General features: G+C 43.2%; 1 protein-coding gene across 8 annotated transcripts in view; it reads left to right on the top strand.

Annotated features, from left to right (window-relative positions):
- fbxl17 (F-box and leucine-rich repeat protein 17) overlaps positions 1-19353 on the top strand; it is an 878768-nt gene that overhangs the window by 650569 nt on the left and 208846 nt on the right. The window contains exon 10 of one of the 8 annotated variants that reach the window (XM_068029796.1): positions 11163-11798. The exons of the other annotated variants lie outside the window; for them this stretch is intronic. Within the exon in view, the coding sequence (XP_067885897.1) occupies positions 11163-11257 (95 nt within the window). The 3' untranslated portion in view covers positions 11258-11798. Of the gene's footprint in view, positions 1-11162; positions 11799-19353 lie in introns of those variants that run through there. 8 annotated transcript variants of the gene reach the window in all.

Raw genomic sequence — 19353 nt, 5'->3', positions numbered from 1 at the left:
ATCCTCTGCCTTAAAGATACTGAGCAAGGAAGGAAAACAATGGAGCTGCTTTGCCAAGGCCACTTACCCTGTCCGATCTGAGCAAATCGTTGATGTGCTTGTGGCATTGTATCCATTTTCTACGAGTGACCCCATGGTTCAAGCCCTTCTCTGCTACCTCCATCCAGACTGCTTTGGTGAGGCGGGAGGGGCTTTGCACTCCATCTGCAGGGAAAAGGACCTCCCGCCTTTCTCTGATGGCCTAGAAGAGAACCTGCAGGGAGGCATCACTGAACCGTGGGGCGGGACGCTGCCTGCCGACTGACATATGAGTCACTCTAGCTGCAGGTAAAATAATTGATGTGAAGTTGCTAGTGATTTCCACAAAATAAGGGAGGCAAAAACATTTTGATTTCAGTAAAAGCTTCAATTAAGTTAGTCTGAAGATGTCCCCTTAGTTATTAATGCCCTTTGTTGAAAGGAAGGCTGATGATGCTTGAGGCTACAAGCACAGAATGTTTTATATCTGTGGCGATCATGGTGCTTGGGGCAGTCACGGTGGGTTCCACCAATGAAAAGCTGCCCCCGCTACATGATCCCACGTGGCCCCTGTGCCTGTCGCCATATGGCTCATTTACATGCAAAATTGCATGCGAAACAGGAATTGTGGCAGAAGCGGAAGTTACAACAATTTCCGGTCCTGCCGTTGGGAACACCGCGGCAATCAGAAAATTCCACCCATTATGTAAATATATAAACAGATTAGAAGGTTAAATGCATGGCTGAAAGAGTGGTGCTGGGAGCACGGCTTTCATTTCATGGGCCACCGGCACTAGCACTGGGGCAAGAGGGAACTGTTCTGTTAGGACAGGCTCCACTTTAACTGGACTGGGATCAGCGTCCTTGCAAATTGAATAATGAGGACAGCAGACAGGGCTTTAAACTAATGAAGTAGGGGTGGCAAGATTCCAGAAAGGCTAAGTTTGAAAGCAGTAAGAGAAATGTTAAAGTTGTAGAGCAAAGTAGCAATTTGGGTAAAAATAAGCAGTGTGGGTCTGGAAGGAACAAGCTCAACAAAGGGCATTAATAACTAAGGACATCAGGGAAAAATAGAAAAAAATTAAAGCCCAAGATACGATCTGAATGCAGAAAGGATTCACAACAAAATAGAAGAATTAATGGCACAGGTAGAAAATAATAGGTTTGATCTAATAACCATTGCAGAGACTTTGATTTCATGGTTGGGACCTAAATATTCCAGGATACTTGACTTTTAGAAGAGAGGCAAAATGGAAAAGGAGCGAACAGAGGGTTTAGGGCGTAGTGGTTGGGTAGCCCTGATAAAGAATGGAATAAAAGTCAGAACAGAGAAAGGATCTTAGCTGGGAAAGTCAAGATGCAGAATCAGTTTCGGTGGAGCTACGAAACAACAAGGGACAGAAAACATTGGTGGAAGTAGTTTATGAGCCCTATAACAGTAATTGCAATGTCAAGCAGTGTATAAATTAGTAAATTAGAGGTGTATGTAACAAGGATAATACAGTAATCATGGGGGGCTTTAATCTCATATAGACTGGGCAAACTAAATTTGCAGTAATAGTGTGAAGGATGAGTTCATGGAATGTATACAAACATCAGAAATAGGAGCAGGAGTAGGCCATTTGGCTCCTCAAGCCTGCTCTGCCATTCAATAAGATCATGGCCGATCTGATTGTGACCTCAATTCCACTTTCCTACCTGCCCGCCATAACCCTCGGCTCCCTTGTTGATCAAACTCTGTCTAATTCAGCCTGGGAAATATTCAATTACCCAGCCTTGACTGCTCTCTGAGGAAGAGAATTCCAAGGATTACCGACCCTCTGAGAGAAGAAACTCCCGATCATCTCCGTCTTAAATGGGCGACCCCTTATTTTGAAACTGTGCCCTCTAGTTCTAGATTCTTCCACGAGGGGAAGTATCCTGTCAGCATCTACCCTATCAATCCCCCTCAGAATGTTTCAATAACATCACCTCTCAATCTTATAAACTCCAATGAATATAGGCCAAACCAGCTCAACCTTTCCTGATAAGACAACCCCTTCATCCCAGGAATCAGCCTAGTGAACCTTCTCTGAACTGCCTCCAATTGCAAGTATATCCCTCCGTAAATAAGGAGACCAAAACTGTATGCAGTACTCGGTATGGTCTCACCAATGCCCTGTACGGTTGTAGCAAGACTTCCCTACTTTTATATTATATCTTCCTTGCAATAAAGGCCAACATTCCATTTGCCTTCCTAATTACTTGCTGTACCTACACACTAAATTTTTGTGACTCATGTGTGAGGACGTCCAGATCCCTCTGTACCGCAGGATTCTGCCGTCTCTCTCCATTTAAATAATAATCTGTTTTTCTTCCTACCAAAATGGATAACCTCACATTTTACCACATTAAACTCCATCTGCCACATTTTTGCCTACTCACTTAACCTATTTATGTCCCTTTGCAGATTCTTTGTGTCCTCCTCACAACTTGCTTTCCTACCTATCTTTGTATCATCAGCAAATTTGGCTACAATACACTCGGTCCCTTCATCTAAGTCATTAAGAAAGATTGCAAATCGTGGCAGCCTAATTACAGTTTGCCAACCTGAAAATGATGCATTTACCCCGACTCTCTGTTTCCTGTTAGTTAGCCAATCCTTTATCCATGCTAATATATTACCCCCAATACCATGAGCTCTTATCTTGTGCGGTAACCTTTTATGTGGCACCTTATCAAATGCCTTTTGGAATTCCAAATACACTACATCTACTAATTCCCCTTTATCCACCCTGCTAGTTACATCCTCAAAGAGCTCTAATAAATTTGTCAAACATGATTTTTCTTTCATAAAACCATGTTGACTCTGCTTGAATGTATTATGATTTTCTAAATGTCCTGCCACTACTTCCTTAATCATGGCTTCTGACATTTTCCCAATAGTAGATGTTAGGCTAACTGGCCTATAGTTTCCTGCTTTCTGTCTCCCTCCTTTCTTAAACAGAGGTGTTACATTTGCATTTTTCAAATTTGCTGGGGCCTTTCCAGAATGTAGTGAATTTTGGAAGATTACAACCAATGCATCCACTATCTCCGCAGCTACTTCTTTTAAGTTCCGAGAGTGCAGGCCATCAGGTCCAAGGGACTTGTCAGCTTTTAGTGCCATTAGTTTTCCCAGTACTTTTTATCTCCTGATAGTGATTGTTTCAAGTACGTCCCTCCCTTTTGCCTTTGATTTTCTACTATTTTTGGGATGCTTTTAGTGTCTTCAACCACAAAGACAGATACAAGCTACTTGTCCAAAGTCTCTGCCTTTTCCTTGTTACCCATTATTAATTCCCCAGTCTCATAGTCTAAGGGACCAAAAGACTTTAACTACTGCGCCCATTTTTACATACTTGTAGAATCTCTTACATATATATTACATCATATTTCTTGCTAGTTTACTCTCATTCTAATTTCTCCCTTTTTTTTGGCATCCTTTGCTGGTTTCTAACATTTTCCCAATCTTATGGCCTACCGATAATCCTCGCAACATTGTTCGCCTTTCCTTTCAATTTGATACCACCCTTAACTTCCTTAGTTAGCCACAGATGGTTCATCCTTTTCCTAGAGTCTTTTTTTCTCAATGAAATATATCTTAGATGAGAGTTATGAAATATCTCCTTAAATGTCTGCCACTGCTTGTCTGCTATCTTACCTTTTAACCTATTTTCCCAGATTACTTTAGCCAGCTCTGACTTCATATCTTTGTAATTTTCTTTATTTAATTTTAAGACACTAGTTTCAGACGTAAGTTTCTTGCCCTCAAACTGAATGTGAAATTCTATCGTGTTATGATCACTCTTTGCCTGGAGGATCCCTTACTGCCTCATTACACATTACCAGGTCTCAGATTGCCTGTTTCTGTCTTGGTTCCAGAACATATTGTTCTAAGAAACTGTCCCAAATACCCTCTATGAATTCGTCCTCGACAATTTGATCTGTCCTACCTGTATGAAGATTAAAATCGCCCATGATTATTGCAGTACCTTTCTTGCAAGCCCCTACTATTTATTTCTTGGTTTATACTCTGTCCTCTTGTATAGCTACTGTTAGGGAGCCTGTAAACTACTCTTAGTAGTGACTTCTTTCCCTTGCTATTTCTTACTTCCACCCAAACTGATTCTACATCTTGATCTTCCAAACCAAGATCATGTCTCACTCCAGTACTGATCTCATTCTTTAATAACAGTACTACCCCACCTCATTTTCCTTTCTTCCTATTCATTTGGAATGCCAAATACCTTTGAATATTCAGTTGCTAGTATTGGTCACCTTGCAACCCTGTCTCTGTTATGGCTGTGAGATTATACCCATTTATTTCTATTTGTGCCATAAATTCATCTTTCTTGTTATGAATGCTGTGTGCATTCAGATAAAGAGCCTTTAATTATGTCTTTTTACCATTTTTCCCCGTTCTGACCCTATTTGCTGGTGCGCTGTTATGTTTGTATGCTCCATCCCTTCCTGTCACACTCTGGTTATCATCACCCGTATTGCTACCCTGCACTATTTCCTTGCCCTTTCTCTTCAGCTTTCTGAATTTCCCCTCACCTGAACTCTGCCCCTCACTGTTTAGTTTAAAGCCAAGATAGTTTTCTAGATCAGTGTGTCAAGGAACTGACTAGGGAGCAGGCTATTTTAGATCTAGTATTGTGCAATGAGAGGGTTAGTTAATAACCTTGTAGTAAAGGGGCCTCTAAGAATTGGTGGTCATTATATGATAGAATTTTGAGAAATGCCGCGAACAACAGATGCCCCTCTATGTTGCTTTCATTGATCTCACCAAAGCCTTTGACCTCGTCAGCAGACGTGGTCTCTTCAGATTACTAGAAAAGATCGGATGTCCACCAAAGCTACTAAGTATCATCACCTCATTCCATGACAATATGGAAGGCCCAATTCAGCATAGCGGCGCCTCATCAGACCCCTTTCCTATCCTGAGTGGCGTGAAACAGGGCTGTGTTCTCGCACCCACACTGTTTGGGATTTTCTTCTCCCTGCTGCTCTCACATGTGTTCAAGTCTTCAGAAGAAGGAATTTTCCTCCACACAAGATCAGGTGGCAGGTTGTTCAACCTTGCCTGCCTAAGAGCGAAGACCAAAGTACGGAAAGTCCTCATCAGGGAACTCCTCTTTGCTGACGATGCTGCATTAACATCTCGCACTGAAGCGTGTCTGCAGAGTCTCATCGACAGGTTTGCGGCTGCCTGCAACGAATTTGGCCTAACCATCAGCCTCAAGAAAACGAACATCATGGGACAGGATGTCAGAAATGCTCCATCCATCAATATCGGCGACCACGCTCTGGAAGTGGTTCAAGAGTTCACCTACCTAGGCTCAACTATCACCAGTAACCTGTCTCTCGATGCAGAAATCAACAAGAGCATGGGAAAGGCTCCCACTGCTATGTCCAGACTGGCCAAGAGAGTGTGGGAAAATGGCGCACTGACATGGAACACAAAAGTCCGAGTGTATCAAGCCTGTGTCCTCAGTACCTTGCTGTACGGCAGCGAGGCCTGGACAACGTATGTCAGCCAAGAGCGACGTTTCAATTCATTCCATCTTCACTGCCTCCGGAGAATCCTTTGCATCAGGTGGCAGGACCATATCTCCAACACAGAAGTCCTCGAGGCGGTCAACATCCCCAGCTTATACACACTACTGAGTCAGCAGCGCTTGAGATGGCTTGGCCATGTAAGCCGCATGGAAGATGGCAGGATCCCCAAGGACACATTGTACAGCGAGCTCGCCACTGGTATCAGACCCACCGGCCGTCCATGTCTCCGCTTTAAAGACGTCTGCAAATGCGACATGAAGTCCTGTGACATTGATCACAAGTCGTGGGAATCAGTTGCCAGCGTTCGCCAGAGCTGGCGGGCAGCCATAAAGGCGGGGCTAAAATGTGGCGAGTCGAAGAGACTTAGTAGTTGGCAGGAAAAAAGACAGAAGCACAAGGGGAGAGCCAACTGTGTAACAGCCCCGACAACCAATTTTTTCTGCAGCACCTGTGAAAGAGTCTGTCACTCTAGAATTGGCCTTCATAGCCACTCCAGGCACTGCTTCACAAACCACTGACCACCTCCAGGCGCTTACCCATTGTCTCTCGAGACAAGGAGGCCAAAGAAGAAGAAGGAGTAAAGGGGCCTCTAGGAATTGGTGGTCATTATATGAGTTTTGAAGTGATTTAGTTAAGTCTAAAACTACGGTCTTAAATCTGAACAAAGCAGACTACAAGGGGCAAGTTGGCTAATGTAGATTGGAAAGCTACATTAAAAGATATGACAGTAGATAAGCAATGGCAAATACTTTAAAATGAATTTGTCATTTGAAACAAATATACGTTCCCGCAAGGAATAAAATCCCCATGAGAAATGTGGTCCAACTTGATAACAAGAGAAGTTAAAGGTAGTATTAGTTTAAAGGAAGACGCTTATAATGTTGCCATAAAGAGAAGCAAGCCTGGCAATTGGGAGGATTTCGGAATTCAGTAAAGGAGGACCAAGAAATTGATGAAGAAAGAGTAAAGAGAATATGGGGGTAAACTAGGTAGAAGTATAAAAATGGATTTTAAAAGTTTTTATAACTGTGTAAAAACCAAGCGATTAGTAAAAGTAAGTGCAGGCCCATTGAGGTAGGAATAGGAGACATTATAATGGGGAATAAGGAAATAGCAGCAGCATTAAACAAATACTTCTTGTCTGTCTTCACAGTAGAAGACACAAAAAGCATTCCGGAAGTAATGCAGAGTCAAAGGTCTAGTGAGAATGAGGACCTTAAAGTAATTAGTTTTAGTAAACAAGTAGCACTATAGAACAATTGATTGGACTACAAGTTGACAAATGCCCAGTTTTGATGACCTGCATCCTCGGGTTCGAAAAGAGGTAGCTACACAGATTGTGTTTGCATTGGTTTTGAGCTATATTCTAGAATAGTCCCCAGGGATTTGAAGATAACAAACGTAACCCCGCTATTCAAGAAAGGAGAGAGAGAGAAAATGGAGAACGAGAGGCCCGTGAGCCTCACATCTGTAGTCGGAAACTGCTGGAATCTATTGTTAGGGACATGATAAGAGGGCACTTCAAAAATCATAACATGACTGTGCAGAGTCATCATGGACTTATGAAAGGGAAATTGTGCTTGACAAATTTATTAGTTTTTTTTGAGATTGTAACTGGCAGGGTGGATAAGGGGGAGCCAATGAATGTAGTGTATTTTGATTTTGAAAAAGCATTCTCTAAGGTACCACACAAGGTTATTTCAGAAAATTAAAGCTTATGGGATTAGAGGTATGTATTTGCACAGATTAAGGTTAATGGACATAAAACAGAGTAAGAATAAACAGGTCACTTTCGAGATGACAGTGGTATACGGGAAGGATCAGTGTTTGGGCCTTAGCTATTTACAATCTATTATCAGTGACTTAGATGAGAAGACCGAGTGTAATGTATCCAAGTTTGCTGACAATACAAGTTAAGTGGAAAAGCAAGCTGTGAGGAGGATGCAAACAGGCTGCAAAGGGATATAGACAGGTTGAGTGAGAGCAAGAACATGGCTGTTGGACTATAAGGTTGAATTTTATGAGCCCTCGAGGAACAGGCAGGGTGGCGTGGAGGCCCATAAAATAGCGAGGGAAGGCTGGGGTGGAGTGCCCATCGTTTTCTTGACACCATTCAGTTTTGTCAAGGCTGGGGAGGGCCAATGATGGCCTTCCCACCCAGAGGCTAATTGAGGCCCTAGGTGGCCATTTTGCAAGTGGCTGGTGGGAGCCTCACCACATGGGGAGGCAGCCCAGTAGAACCAGATTGCCTCCTTGGGGGCTGATGGTGGGGGCCCTCCTGCTTGGGCAATCTGTGGCCCACAGAGTGCCCCCAGTGACAAAGGCCATCCCTGTATCAACATCTCCCGCACCCCACCACACCTTGCCAGGGCTTGTCTGACTCGCCCTGGCAAGCCCACCCCACTTCCCTGCAGTCTGAGGCTCTATAGTTGTTCCTGGTTCCAGGCCTACTGCAGTACCATCAGTGGCCACCACAGGCAGTAGAACTGCTGAGCTGCTGGTGCACTGATTGTCCAGCAGTTCTTGGAGGTGGGATCCCCATCCTTCAAGGGGCGGGGAACACAGCACAGGGCAGAATGCCATAAAATGCGACCAGGGTCCCCTAGAACGGCCAAGGTGGGTTTTCCCTCGCCTTTCAGGCCTGGTGTGGGGATCCCGCCGCCTTCATAAACCCCAGTCCATAATGTGAGGGAAGTGCAAAGTTATCCACTTTGGTAGGAAAAATAGAAAAGCAGAATATTTTTTAAATGGTGAGAGACTGGGAAATTTTGCTATTCATAGGGACTTGGGGTGTCCTTTACACAAATCACAGAAAGTTAACATGCCAGTACAACAAGAAATTAGAAAGGTAAATGATATGTTAGCTTTTATTAAAATGGAATTGGAGTATAAAAGTAAAGACGCCTTAGCGCAATTATGTCGGGCCTTGGTGAGAGCAGACCTGGAATACTGTGTACAGTTTTTGTCTCCTTCCCGAAAAAAAGATATACTAGCCTTAGAGGAAGTGCAACAACGTTTCACTGGACTGATTCCTGGGATGAGGGGATTGTCCTATGAGGAGAGATTGAGTAGACCAAGCCTATATTGTCTAGCATTTAGAAGAAGGAGAGGTGATCTCATTAAAACATATAAAATTCTTAAGGGGCTTGACAGGGTAGATGCTTGGGAGGCTGTTTCACCTGGCTGGGAAGTATAGAATTAGGGGTCACAGTCAAAATAAGGGGTCGGCCATTTAGGACTGAGGTGAGAAATTTCTTCACTCAAAGGGTTGTGAATCTTTGAAATTCCCTACCCCAGAGAGCTGCAAATGCTCAGTCATTATTATATTTAAGGCAGAGATGGATAGATTGTTTGGTACAAAGGGAATTAAAGGATATGGGGATAGTGTAGGAAGGTGGAGTTGAGCTCGAAGATCAGCCATGATTCTATTGAATCATAGAGCAAGCTCAAAGGGCCAAATGTCCTTCTCCTGCTCCTATTTCTTATGTTATTTCTTCATATAATGATCTGTTCCCCTTTAGGCTACAGCTTGCTGTTTATACTCCTGAGACCCTGGCCTTCTCTTGCCAACTATCTGTGCTGCTCCCTCATAACTTCTGGCTGCAAGGTTTTTTTGGTGCATATTTTAAAACTAATGCATGGCTAGTGAGGAAATCTGTGCTGTTGTCCTGGTTTTTCATCTGTGACATGTTCACGTACACTTTGCTTCTGCAGTTGCTGATCATAATTATTGATGTCATATTTCAGGTTTGCAGTGCAGCTAGAAGAGAAACATAATTTCCTGGTTCTTTAAAAAATAGTTTCAATTCCAGTTACATGTCTTTTCACAGAACAGTTAGCTTCGAAATGAATACAATTCACAATATATATTAATGATATAGATGAGGGAATTAAATGTAATATATCCAAGTTTGCAGACGACACAAAGCTGGGTGGGAGTGTGAGCTGTGAGGAGGATGCAGAGAAGCTCCAGTGTGATTTGGACAGGTTGAGTGAGTGGGCAAATACATGGCAGATGCAGTATAATGTGGATAAATGTGAGGTTATCCACTTTGGTGGCAAAAACAAGAAGGCAGATTATTATCTGAACGGCGATAGATTGGGAAAGGGGGAGGTGCAGTGAGACCTGGGTGTCCTTGTGCACCAGTCGCTGAAAGTAAGCATGAAGGTGCAGCAGGCAGTTAAGAAGGCAAATGGTATGTTGGCCTTCATAGCGAGGGGATTCAAGTACAGGAACAGGGATGTCTTGCTGCAATAATACAAGGCCTTGGTGAGACCACACCTTGAGTATTGTTTGCAGTTTTGGTCTCATCTGAGGAGGTTCTTGCTATGGAGGGAGTGCAGCGAAGGTTCCTGGGATGGCAGGACTGACCTATGAGGAGAGATTGGGTCGATTAGGCTTGCATTCGCTAGAGTTTAGAAGAATGAGCAGGGATCTCATAGAAACCTACAAAATTCTAACAGGACTGGACAGACTAGATGCAGGAAGGATGTTCCCGATGGCGGGAGAGTCCAGGATCAGGGGTCACACTCTGAGGATAAAGGGTAAGCCATTTAGGACTGAGATGAGGAGAGATTTCTTCACCCAGAGAGTGGTGATCCTGTGGAATTCTCTACCATGGAAAGCAACTGAAGCCAAATCATTAAATATATTCAAGTGTTAGATATAGTTCTTAGGGCCAAAGGGATCAAGGGATACGGGGAGAAAGCGGGAACAGGGTACTGAGTTTGGATAATCAGCCATGATCGTATTGAATGGCGGAGCAGGCTCGAAGGACTGAATGGCCTACTCCTGCTCCAATTTTTCTATGTTTCTATGGTCTCGGTCGTAATCCAGGTCCAATGTCAACAGCTTTGGCCTTTTTACTCATTGTGATGTATGTCTTGCAGAAACATAGAAAAAAAGTTAAAGAGGACAACTGAAAAATGAGAGAAAAAGGAGTAGCTAGAGAGAAACATAGATGGGTAGAGCAAAGAGAGAGTCAAAAGAGAGCGAAAATCAGTGCAGAAGGGAGATGACAAGAAATGTAAGTGAAAGAAGAATGAAGAAACTGCATCCAAAGAGATAACATATTTTCTGTGCCTATCAGATGTTTGGAGTCTGAGTCTATCTCAAGACCTCCATGATCAGAATGATGAAAATGTGATAGATACAAAAGGCAGCAAGACAATGTGTGAAACATAGAGTGGCAGACATATGAAAAAGAGAAGAGAAGGAATAGACATACAGAAGAGAGGAGATAGAGACGAGGAGAGATTTACACAAAGGGAGTGATTTAAGGAAAAAGTCAGATACAATTTAACTTTATGCAACTGTTATAGAAGGATACTGGCTGTTGCTCAAGCAAATTAAACTGGCCATCTAAAGCCTAAGCATAAATTTTCTGAAAGGTATTCAGTACTGTATTGAAAATATTTGAAATGCTTCAGGCGCTTATTGTTTCAAAATACATTTTGCTGTTGCTATGGAGCGTGTGTGGAGGAACAGAGCCCCTGGAGGAATATTGGTTTCCTGAAATAGGACCTGCTGTCTTACTGAGTTATTTTTTTATCAATTGCAGAAAGATTCCCTACAATCAAAGTAAAGGATTGCAAATGCTGGCAATATAAAATAAAAAATAAAAATACTGGAAATCATCAGTTCATCAGCATCTGAAAGAAGAATGTTTTGGGGGAGACCCTTCAGCATTGAATTCTAACAAGGGTCTCTATCCAAAGCCTTAACTTGCCTAAAATAAAAGCAAAATACTACGGATGCTGGAAATCTGAAACAAAAACAAGAAATGCTGGAATCACTCAGCAGGTCTGGCAGCATCTGTGGAAAGAGAAGCAGAGTTAACGTTTCGGGTCAGCGACCCTTCTTCGGAACTGACAAATATTAGAAACTTGCCTTTTTTGTTTCTGGATGCTGACAGTGCATTTCCAGCACTCCTGATTTTATTGTCAACAACCCATATATTATGAAGTTGTGAAAAGAAGGACAGTGCGTGGACCTAGTGCTGTTTAAGTACCAAGGCCACATGCCAGTTTAGGTGAATGAGAAATGTAGAGAAATGAAAGTTGTGTTTAAAACAGGGTTGTCCAACCTTTTTGGGTGGAGAGCCACATTACGATTTTTGCTTGGCCCAGGGGGTCTTTGAGCAAATTTTGTAAGATAAAGGCATTAAAAATTTATCTTACTAATAAAAACAACAACAAATGTGCATTTTTGTAAAGAAGCTTTAAATGAGAAGACTAATTTATTGACTTTCTTTCTCGTTATATTGAAAACTGATTTAGTGACAAACCTGGCATTGTTTTTGCCTGCATAATTAGTCAATCTCTGCCCACACACTTGATGTAACGATGCAGAGTATTCTGGATAGATATCCATCTGTCAGGAGTCCCTCTGTCTCTGGCTCTCTCTCTCTCTCCTTGTGTTCCCCCACTCCGTGTTGTTCCCCCCCACCCTATCGTCTTCGCCGTCTGTGTTCTCCCCACTGTTCCCTCCCTCTCTCTGCCCCTCCCTCTCTGTTCCACCCCCTCTCTCTGTATCCCCTCTCTGTTTTCCCTCTCTATCTCTCTCTGTGCCCTCTCTCTCTTTGTCCCACTCTCTGTCTTTCCTCTCCCTCTCTCTTTGTTTCCCCCCCTCTCTTTGTTTCCCCCCACTCTCTTTGTTTTCCCCCCTCTCTTTGTTTCCCCCCCCTCTCTTTGTTTCCCCCCCCTCTCTTTGTTTCCCCCCTCTCTTTGTTTCCCCCCTCTCTTTGTTTCCCCCCTCTCTTTGTTTCCCCCCTCTCTTTGTTTCCCCCCTCTCTTTGTTTCCCCCTCTCTTTGTTTCCCCCTCTCTTTGTTCCCCCCTCTCTTTGTTCCCCCCTCTCTTTGTTCCCCCCTCTCTTTGTTTCCCCCTCTCTTTGTTTCCCCCCTCTCTTTGTTTCCCCCCTCTCTTTGTTTCCCCCCTCTCTTTGTTTCCCCCCTCTCTTTGTTTCCCCCCTCTTTGTTTCCCTCCTCTTTGTTTCCCCCCTCTTTGTTTCCCCCCTCTTTGTTTCCCCCCTCTTTGTTTCCCCCCTCTTTGTTTCCCCCCCTCTTTGTTTCCCCCTCTTTGTTTCCCCCTCTTTGTTTCCCCCTCTTTGTTTCCCCCTCTTTGTTTCCCCCTCTTTGTTTCCCCCTCTTTGTTTCCCCCTCTTTGTTTCCCCCCTCTTTGTTTCCCCCCTCTTTGTTTTCCCCCTCTCTCTTTGTTTTCCCCCTCTCTCTTTGTTTTCCCCCTCTCTCTTTGTTTTCCCCCTCTCTCTTTGTTTTCCCCCTCTCTCTTTGTTTTCCCCCTCTCTCTTTGTTTTCCCCCTCTTTGTTTTCCCCCTCTCTTTGTTTCCCCCCTCTCTTTGTTTCCCCCCTCTCTTTGTTTCCCCCCTCTCTTTGTTTCCCCCCTCTCTTTGTTTCCCCCCTCTCTTTGTTTCCCCCCCTCTCTCTTTGTTTCCCCCCCTCTCTCTTTGTTTTCCCCCCTCTCTTTGTTTTCCCCCTCTCTCTGTTTCCCCCTCTCTCGCTCTGTCCCCCCTCTCTCGCTCTGTCCCCCCTCTCTCGCTCTGTCCCCCCTCTCTCGCTCTGTCCCCCCCTCTCTCTCTCTGTCCCCCCCTCTCTCGCTCTATCCCCCCCCTCTCTCGCTCTGTCCCCCCCTTTCTCTCTCTATTCCCCCCTCTCTGTTCCCCCTTTGCCTCTTTCTATCTCTCTCTCCCTCTTTCTGACAGTTGCACTGAGCAGGAGCGTTCACAGCTGTGCTCGGTCAGTTTGTTTAAAAACATTGCGCTGAGTTTCATAGTTCAGCTACTGAAGCAGGAACACACTTCCCAACTTTGGCAGATTTGGGGTTTTCCGGCTGGCTTTTAAAAAAAAGTCGGAAAAACCTGAATCTGTCAAAGTTGGGAAGCGCATTCCTGCTTCAGCAGCTGAACTGTGAAACTGACAGCATAATGTTTTAAAAGGTCCACTCTGCATGAAGAAGGCAATGGGAAATTTCCCATCTCCTGTCACAGAGCCCCGAGGAGGATGAGGAACAGCCCCAGGTACAGTTTGCATCCGCGGGCCGGATGGAAACCTTTGGTTGGCCAGATCCTGGCCCGCGGGCCATATGTTGGACAGTCCTGGTTTAAAATAAAGCAGCTGCTGCTGCTTGTAGTTACTTCTACCAGGAGATCTGCTGTCATGGTGTATCATGCTTGTCTATCTTGCGCCATCCTCACACATCCACTATTGCTCGTCTGCAACCGCACTGTGACATTTATCATCCAACTGCACCTAGGTCGACCCCTCTTTCTGCTGCCCTCCAGAAGAGATCTCTGTAGCTTTTCAGCTCTGATCATATGGCCAAAATACTGACATTTTCTTCAAAAAATCTTCTAACTTTCTAAAAAATATGGCTATCTACAGATTGAATTTTAACCCTCAAAAGGGGTGGGTTTGGAGCGGGGCGAATTGTTTAAATTTAAAACAAAACTCAAATTCGACTCACTTCCAATCTGCCCACTTCTGATTTTAAAGTTGCGGGGTGGTGGCTGGGCAACCAACATTTAACTATCATAATGAGGCTGCCTGCCTCTGCTTTAACCTGTCTTCCTTTAACCCTGGTCAGCTGGGTTTCCTGCGGTTCGGGCAAAGTGGCAGCTAAAGGGAGGGGTGGGCTGCTTCATGGAAAAGATAAGTGCCTTTACAGCACTGCTTGTGGGCCAAGAGGAGCAGGACTGCTTCTTCCCAACTCACCATGCTTGCTTACTTCCCTGTCTGCCATTGGATCTCACGGGGATCAGGAATTACATCCCCTTGGAGATTGGACCACCTCCTCCGCCGGGGATTGTTGACTAGTTGACTATATCCGCTCGCCCCTAAGATCCAGACACCCCCACACCCACCCCACTCCACCTCAATCTACGACTAACTCAGCTGATGGCTCCCAGGTTCTCCTGGGGCTATGGCCTCCTCCAGAGCATCCCCCACCCGACAGCAGCATAAGCCTGTCGGTCACACTGTCTTCAAGGTGGGGAGCCTGCTTGAAAAGAAAAAGACGCAAGCTGTGACAGTAATAGACTACACAGCACCCGACCAAAACTACTCATTCCAATGACCCGCTGATGAAACCCACCCCAATAGGTAGGCCATGGTAGCTAGTTGTCAGGTCATTTTGTGAATTTTGGCAAACATTTCACCTGTATTAAATTTTGGATAAAACAAAAATGAAATGTTGTCATTAACTTTCAGGAGGCTAGCTTTTTTTTTAAAAAGAAAAATGATTATTCGGTGTTTAACTTTTCCAATGTTTCCAATGGAATGAAAAATCTATATTGCGCTTTTCACAACCTCTGGACATCCCCAAGCGCTTTACAACCAAGGAAGTGCTTTTGACTGTAGTACTTCAGAACTGATGAAAGGTCACTGACCTGAAACGTTAACTCTGCTTTTCTTTCCACAGATGCTGCCAGACCTGCTGAGTAGTTCCAGCATTTCCTGTTTTTATTTCTGATTTTAACTGAGTTGGCTTTGACCTACAGAATAGGGGAGAATCAATTGAAACAGAGGCAAGGGGGTTAATTCAATAAATACAGATAGAAAATATATTTTATTAATTTTCTTTTAAGAGAGGTGAGAGATAATAGAGAATAAGAGGATGTGCAAAGAAGAGGTAAGTTATAGAGAGAATAAAAGTCTAAACAAACGTTTTCATGTCGGATTTTTCACAGTGTATACTGTGCTAATATGGCTTTAATCTACTCTTACAATCTCAATAGTATTATGACTGTAACATTGTGACAGGGAGAACATAATTCCCTGAAGATGCTGACTGTCTGCAGATTAGGTTGACAGCCAATTTATCAGATACTCGGTAAGTAATTTTGGTCATTAGCTGAGTAAATCAATCAGCAGTCATTTCAAAATGAAGATTTAATGTTTTAATGAGCAGTTCACTTTGTTTCCCCAATTAAATTTGTTCACTGTATTTATTTTCAGGTGAGGGATATTGGTTTTGAAATGTATTTATTTTTGTGCGGTGACTTGATGACTGTTTTGATGGTAGGATTAGGTCAGGTGATGAATGAATGCTGCCACAGTGTTATCTGCTTGAGAGATAAATGTGGTTTTAAAACAGCAACATTTTTAATTTGATCCAGGAATGTTGGCAACACCAGGCACATTTATTGTCCATCCCTGGTTATCTTGAAAAGGTGGTTGTGGGGTAAGTGTTTCTTAGTGCCATTGTAGTCTTTGTGGTAAAGATTCTTGTGCAGTCCTGTTAGGTGGGGATTTTCAGGATTTGGTCCAGCAATGATGAAGGAAGTACGCAATATATGTCCAAGTCAGGATCGTACATGACTTGGAGGGAAACATTGTTCTTCTGGGTGGTAGAAGTCACAGTGGAGGGAGATGCTGTCAAAGTAACTTTGGTGGTTGCTGCAGTGCATCCTTTAGATTCGGCATACTTGCAGCCACTGTACATTAGTGTAGACAGTTGAGAGGTTTAAAGAGCATTTTATTATAATGCACCATTTTGCAATGGTTTAACACACTTTCCTTTCAACTCTTATACTTGAGTTTGAATCTAGTTCAGTCTGATGAAACATAGGAACAGGAGGAGGCCATTCAGCCCCTCAAGCCTGCTCTACTATTCACTTAGATCATGGGCTGATCTGCACCTCAACCTGCTTAATGTCCCTTGATATCCTTACCTAACAAACACATAGTGATTTCTATCTTGAATGCTCAAATTATCCCAGCATCCACAGCCTTTTGAGGGAGAAAACTCCAAAATTTCTACTCTGTGGAAAAATACTTCCTCATTTCCCTCCTAAATGGTCTATCTGTAATGTTAGTATTATCCCCCCTTGTTCTTGATTCCCTCGGCAAGGAATATAGTTTCGCTGCATTTACCCTGTTGAGAACTTTTAACATTTAAACATCTCGCTGAGACCACCCCTGAGTCTTCTGTATTAGGGATTACAAGTTTATGCAAGCTGTCCTATAATTCAAGCCTCTTAGTCTTGGTATCATTCTGATGAATCTGCACTGTACCACCACCAAGGCCAGTATATCCTTCCTGAGGTGTGGTGTCTAAAACTGAATGCAGTACTCCGATAGGCTCTCACCAAGGTCTGTAGTAACTGAAGCATAATTTTGTCCTCTTTGTAATCGAGCCCCAGGGATGAATGTCTACACTTGCACTGAGAGAAAAAGAAAAGAATTGGGGCAATCGCTATCCAGTTCAGAGTACATATGAACATCACCAGCAAACTTTATATTGGCACTCATTATGCAGTGCCCATTGAGATGTAATATTTTGCACAAGCTGTTCTGATGTGCTGCATCAGTGATACCAGTGCTCATAAATAGTTTTCATATTTTTAAGGGTCAAAACTTTGACTGTTTCATCTGATTCCTTGATTAAAGGCGTTGATTAAAGTGGTAAATTATCAGACTGCTTGTCTGACATCCAGTACTGGACAAACAGAAATTTCCTCCAGTTAAACATTGTCTTCGGTCCTTGCCACAAGCTCCATTTTCTAGCCACTGTTCCCTAGTGACTGACTCCATCCCTCTCACTGGCAACTGTCTGAGGCAGAACCAGACTGTTTGCAACCTTGGTTTCATATTTCAACCCAAGATGAACTTCCAACCGCATATCCGCATCATCGCGAAGACCGCCTATTTCCACCTCCGTAACACTGCCCGACTCCACTGCTGCCTCAGCTCCTTCATGCCTTTGTTACCTCTAGACTTTACTCCAGCGCACTCCTAGAGGGTCTCACACATTCTACCCTCCATTAATTTGAGGTCATTCCAAAACTCTGCTGCCTGTAATTTTACTCGCACCAAGTCCCGTTCACCCGTCACCTCTGTGCTCGCTGACCAACACTGGCTCCCATTCAAGCAATGCCATGATTTTAAAATTCTCATCCTTGTTTTCAAATCCATCCATGGCCTCCAACCCCACAATCTTCCAAGATATCTATGCTTCTCTAATTCTGGCCTCTTGAGTATCTCCAGTTTTAATGCTGTGCCATTGGTGGTCATGCCTTCAACTGCCTGGGCCCTAAGCTCTGGAATTATCGCCTTATATGGCTCAGTGTCAAACTTTGCTTTATAATGCTTTTGTGAAGCACCTAGGGATATTTTATTATGTTAAAGGTGCTACTTAACTACAAGTTGTTGCTGTTAAACAAAGTGTAAGTGTTTGTTGTTGGGAAGTATGTGCATATAGTAAAAACTATCTGTGTAGTAGAAAGCCCTGCAAACTGAGTTTTGTTCTCTGAAAGGAAAGGGACACCTCAATTTCCAGCAGCCTTGGACGAAAGTAGAATGCAGCTCACAGGATGAAAATTGCATAGAGATTAGCTGTTGATTATGCCACTTCTCTCCTTCAGAATGTTATCATTTTTAGGGACTTGGAAGAAAGTGAGCTTTTCTTCAGCTTTAAGGCAATAGTGTGTCAAATGAATTAGTTTGGAGCTATCGTGTGTGGCCGACAAAGTGGATAGCAATCGCACATGTAATTGTGTCACTGTCTTTTTGATTTTCCACCCTAATTCATTTTTTTAATTCATTTCCAAGGAATTCTGGGATTTTATGTTGGGAGATACTTCAACAAACACATTTTTTTGTATTCACTTAGAGATATGTTTGAAAAGCGTGTATCTGACGTTATTATATATTTAATACATTTTGATTGAAAATGGAGATGTGTTGGTTTTCTTAGGTTTTTTTAACCTTTCGGTTTTTTTATCAGCTTGTCAATGAGTTACAGTTGAAAATGGATTAGATCTGTTGTGCTGTGTATTAGTACTTTTTATTCATTTGATTCACTGAATGTTAGTAACAGTATTGAAAACTGGAAGTGTTACTTAAAAAAAAAACTGTATTCAGACAACAGACTTTTAATGCTTGTTAACTTTTTGTCATAATTTGGAAACTGTTACTGTAATCAGGCCCCTCTTGCCTGCCTCCAGGGGGAGGCAGTGGCGTAGTGGTAATATCACTGGCCTGGTAGCCCAAAGGCCCAGGCTAATGCTCCGGGGACATGGGTTCAAATCCCACCATGGCAGATGGTGAAATTTGAATTCAATTAATAAATCTGGAATTAAAAAGCTAGTCCAGTGTGACCATGAAACCATTGCTGTATCTGGTTCACTAATGTCCTTTAGGGAAGGAAATCTGCTGTCCTTACCTGGTCTGGCCTACATGTGACTCCAGATCCACAGCAATGTGGTTGACTCTTAAAATACCCTCTGAAATGGCCACTCAATTCAAGGGCAATTAGGGATGGGCAATAAATGCTGGCCTAGCAACATCCCATGAACAAATAAAAAAAAAGCTGCAGTGATTTGCATGATAGTCAGTGTATTATGTTTCACACTGTAGCACATGCTGATTTATAAACAGCTTCAAGCTTAATTGCAGCAGTTTGTTCAGCTTTAGCCTCCTTGTAGGATAATATAAAAAACTAGGCTTCTGATTATTCACATTTTTAAGATGTGGTCGAAATGGAGTGTTGGAGTCACTGCTACCCTGTATCAGCAAAGGTGTCGACATTGTGCATGTAATTTTTTTTTTAAATTGTATTTGCTTTTCCTTTTCTCTCAGAATTCTTCCAGACAGCAGCACAGGCTAGAGAGGTACTTTTTAAAATGAGGTATGCAAGAGTAGCCTTGGTGACGTCCTCTACAGTTTTCTATCCCTAGCAGTGCAATGCCTCTATTTTCATATATGTATGGATATTCCTGACTTTTATTCATTTCCCCA

The sequence above is a fragment of the Heterodontus francisci genome, chromosome 4 (genome assembly GCF_036365525.1).
Source record: "Heterodontus francisci isolate sHetFra1 chromosome 4, sHetFra1.hap1, whole genome shotgun sequence".
In the NCBI taxonomy this organism is placed as follows: domain Eukaryota; kingdom Metazoa; phylum Chordata; class Chondrichthyes; order Heterodontiformes; family Heterodontidae; genus Heterodontus; species Heterodontus francisci.
The sequence above is the reverse complement of the archived record's forward strand: the minus strand, read 5'-3'. Positions and strand labels throughout refer to the sequence as shown.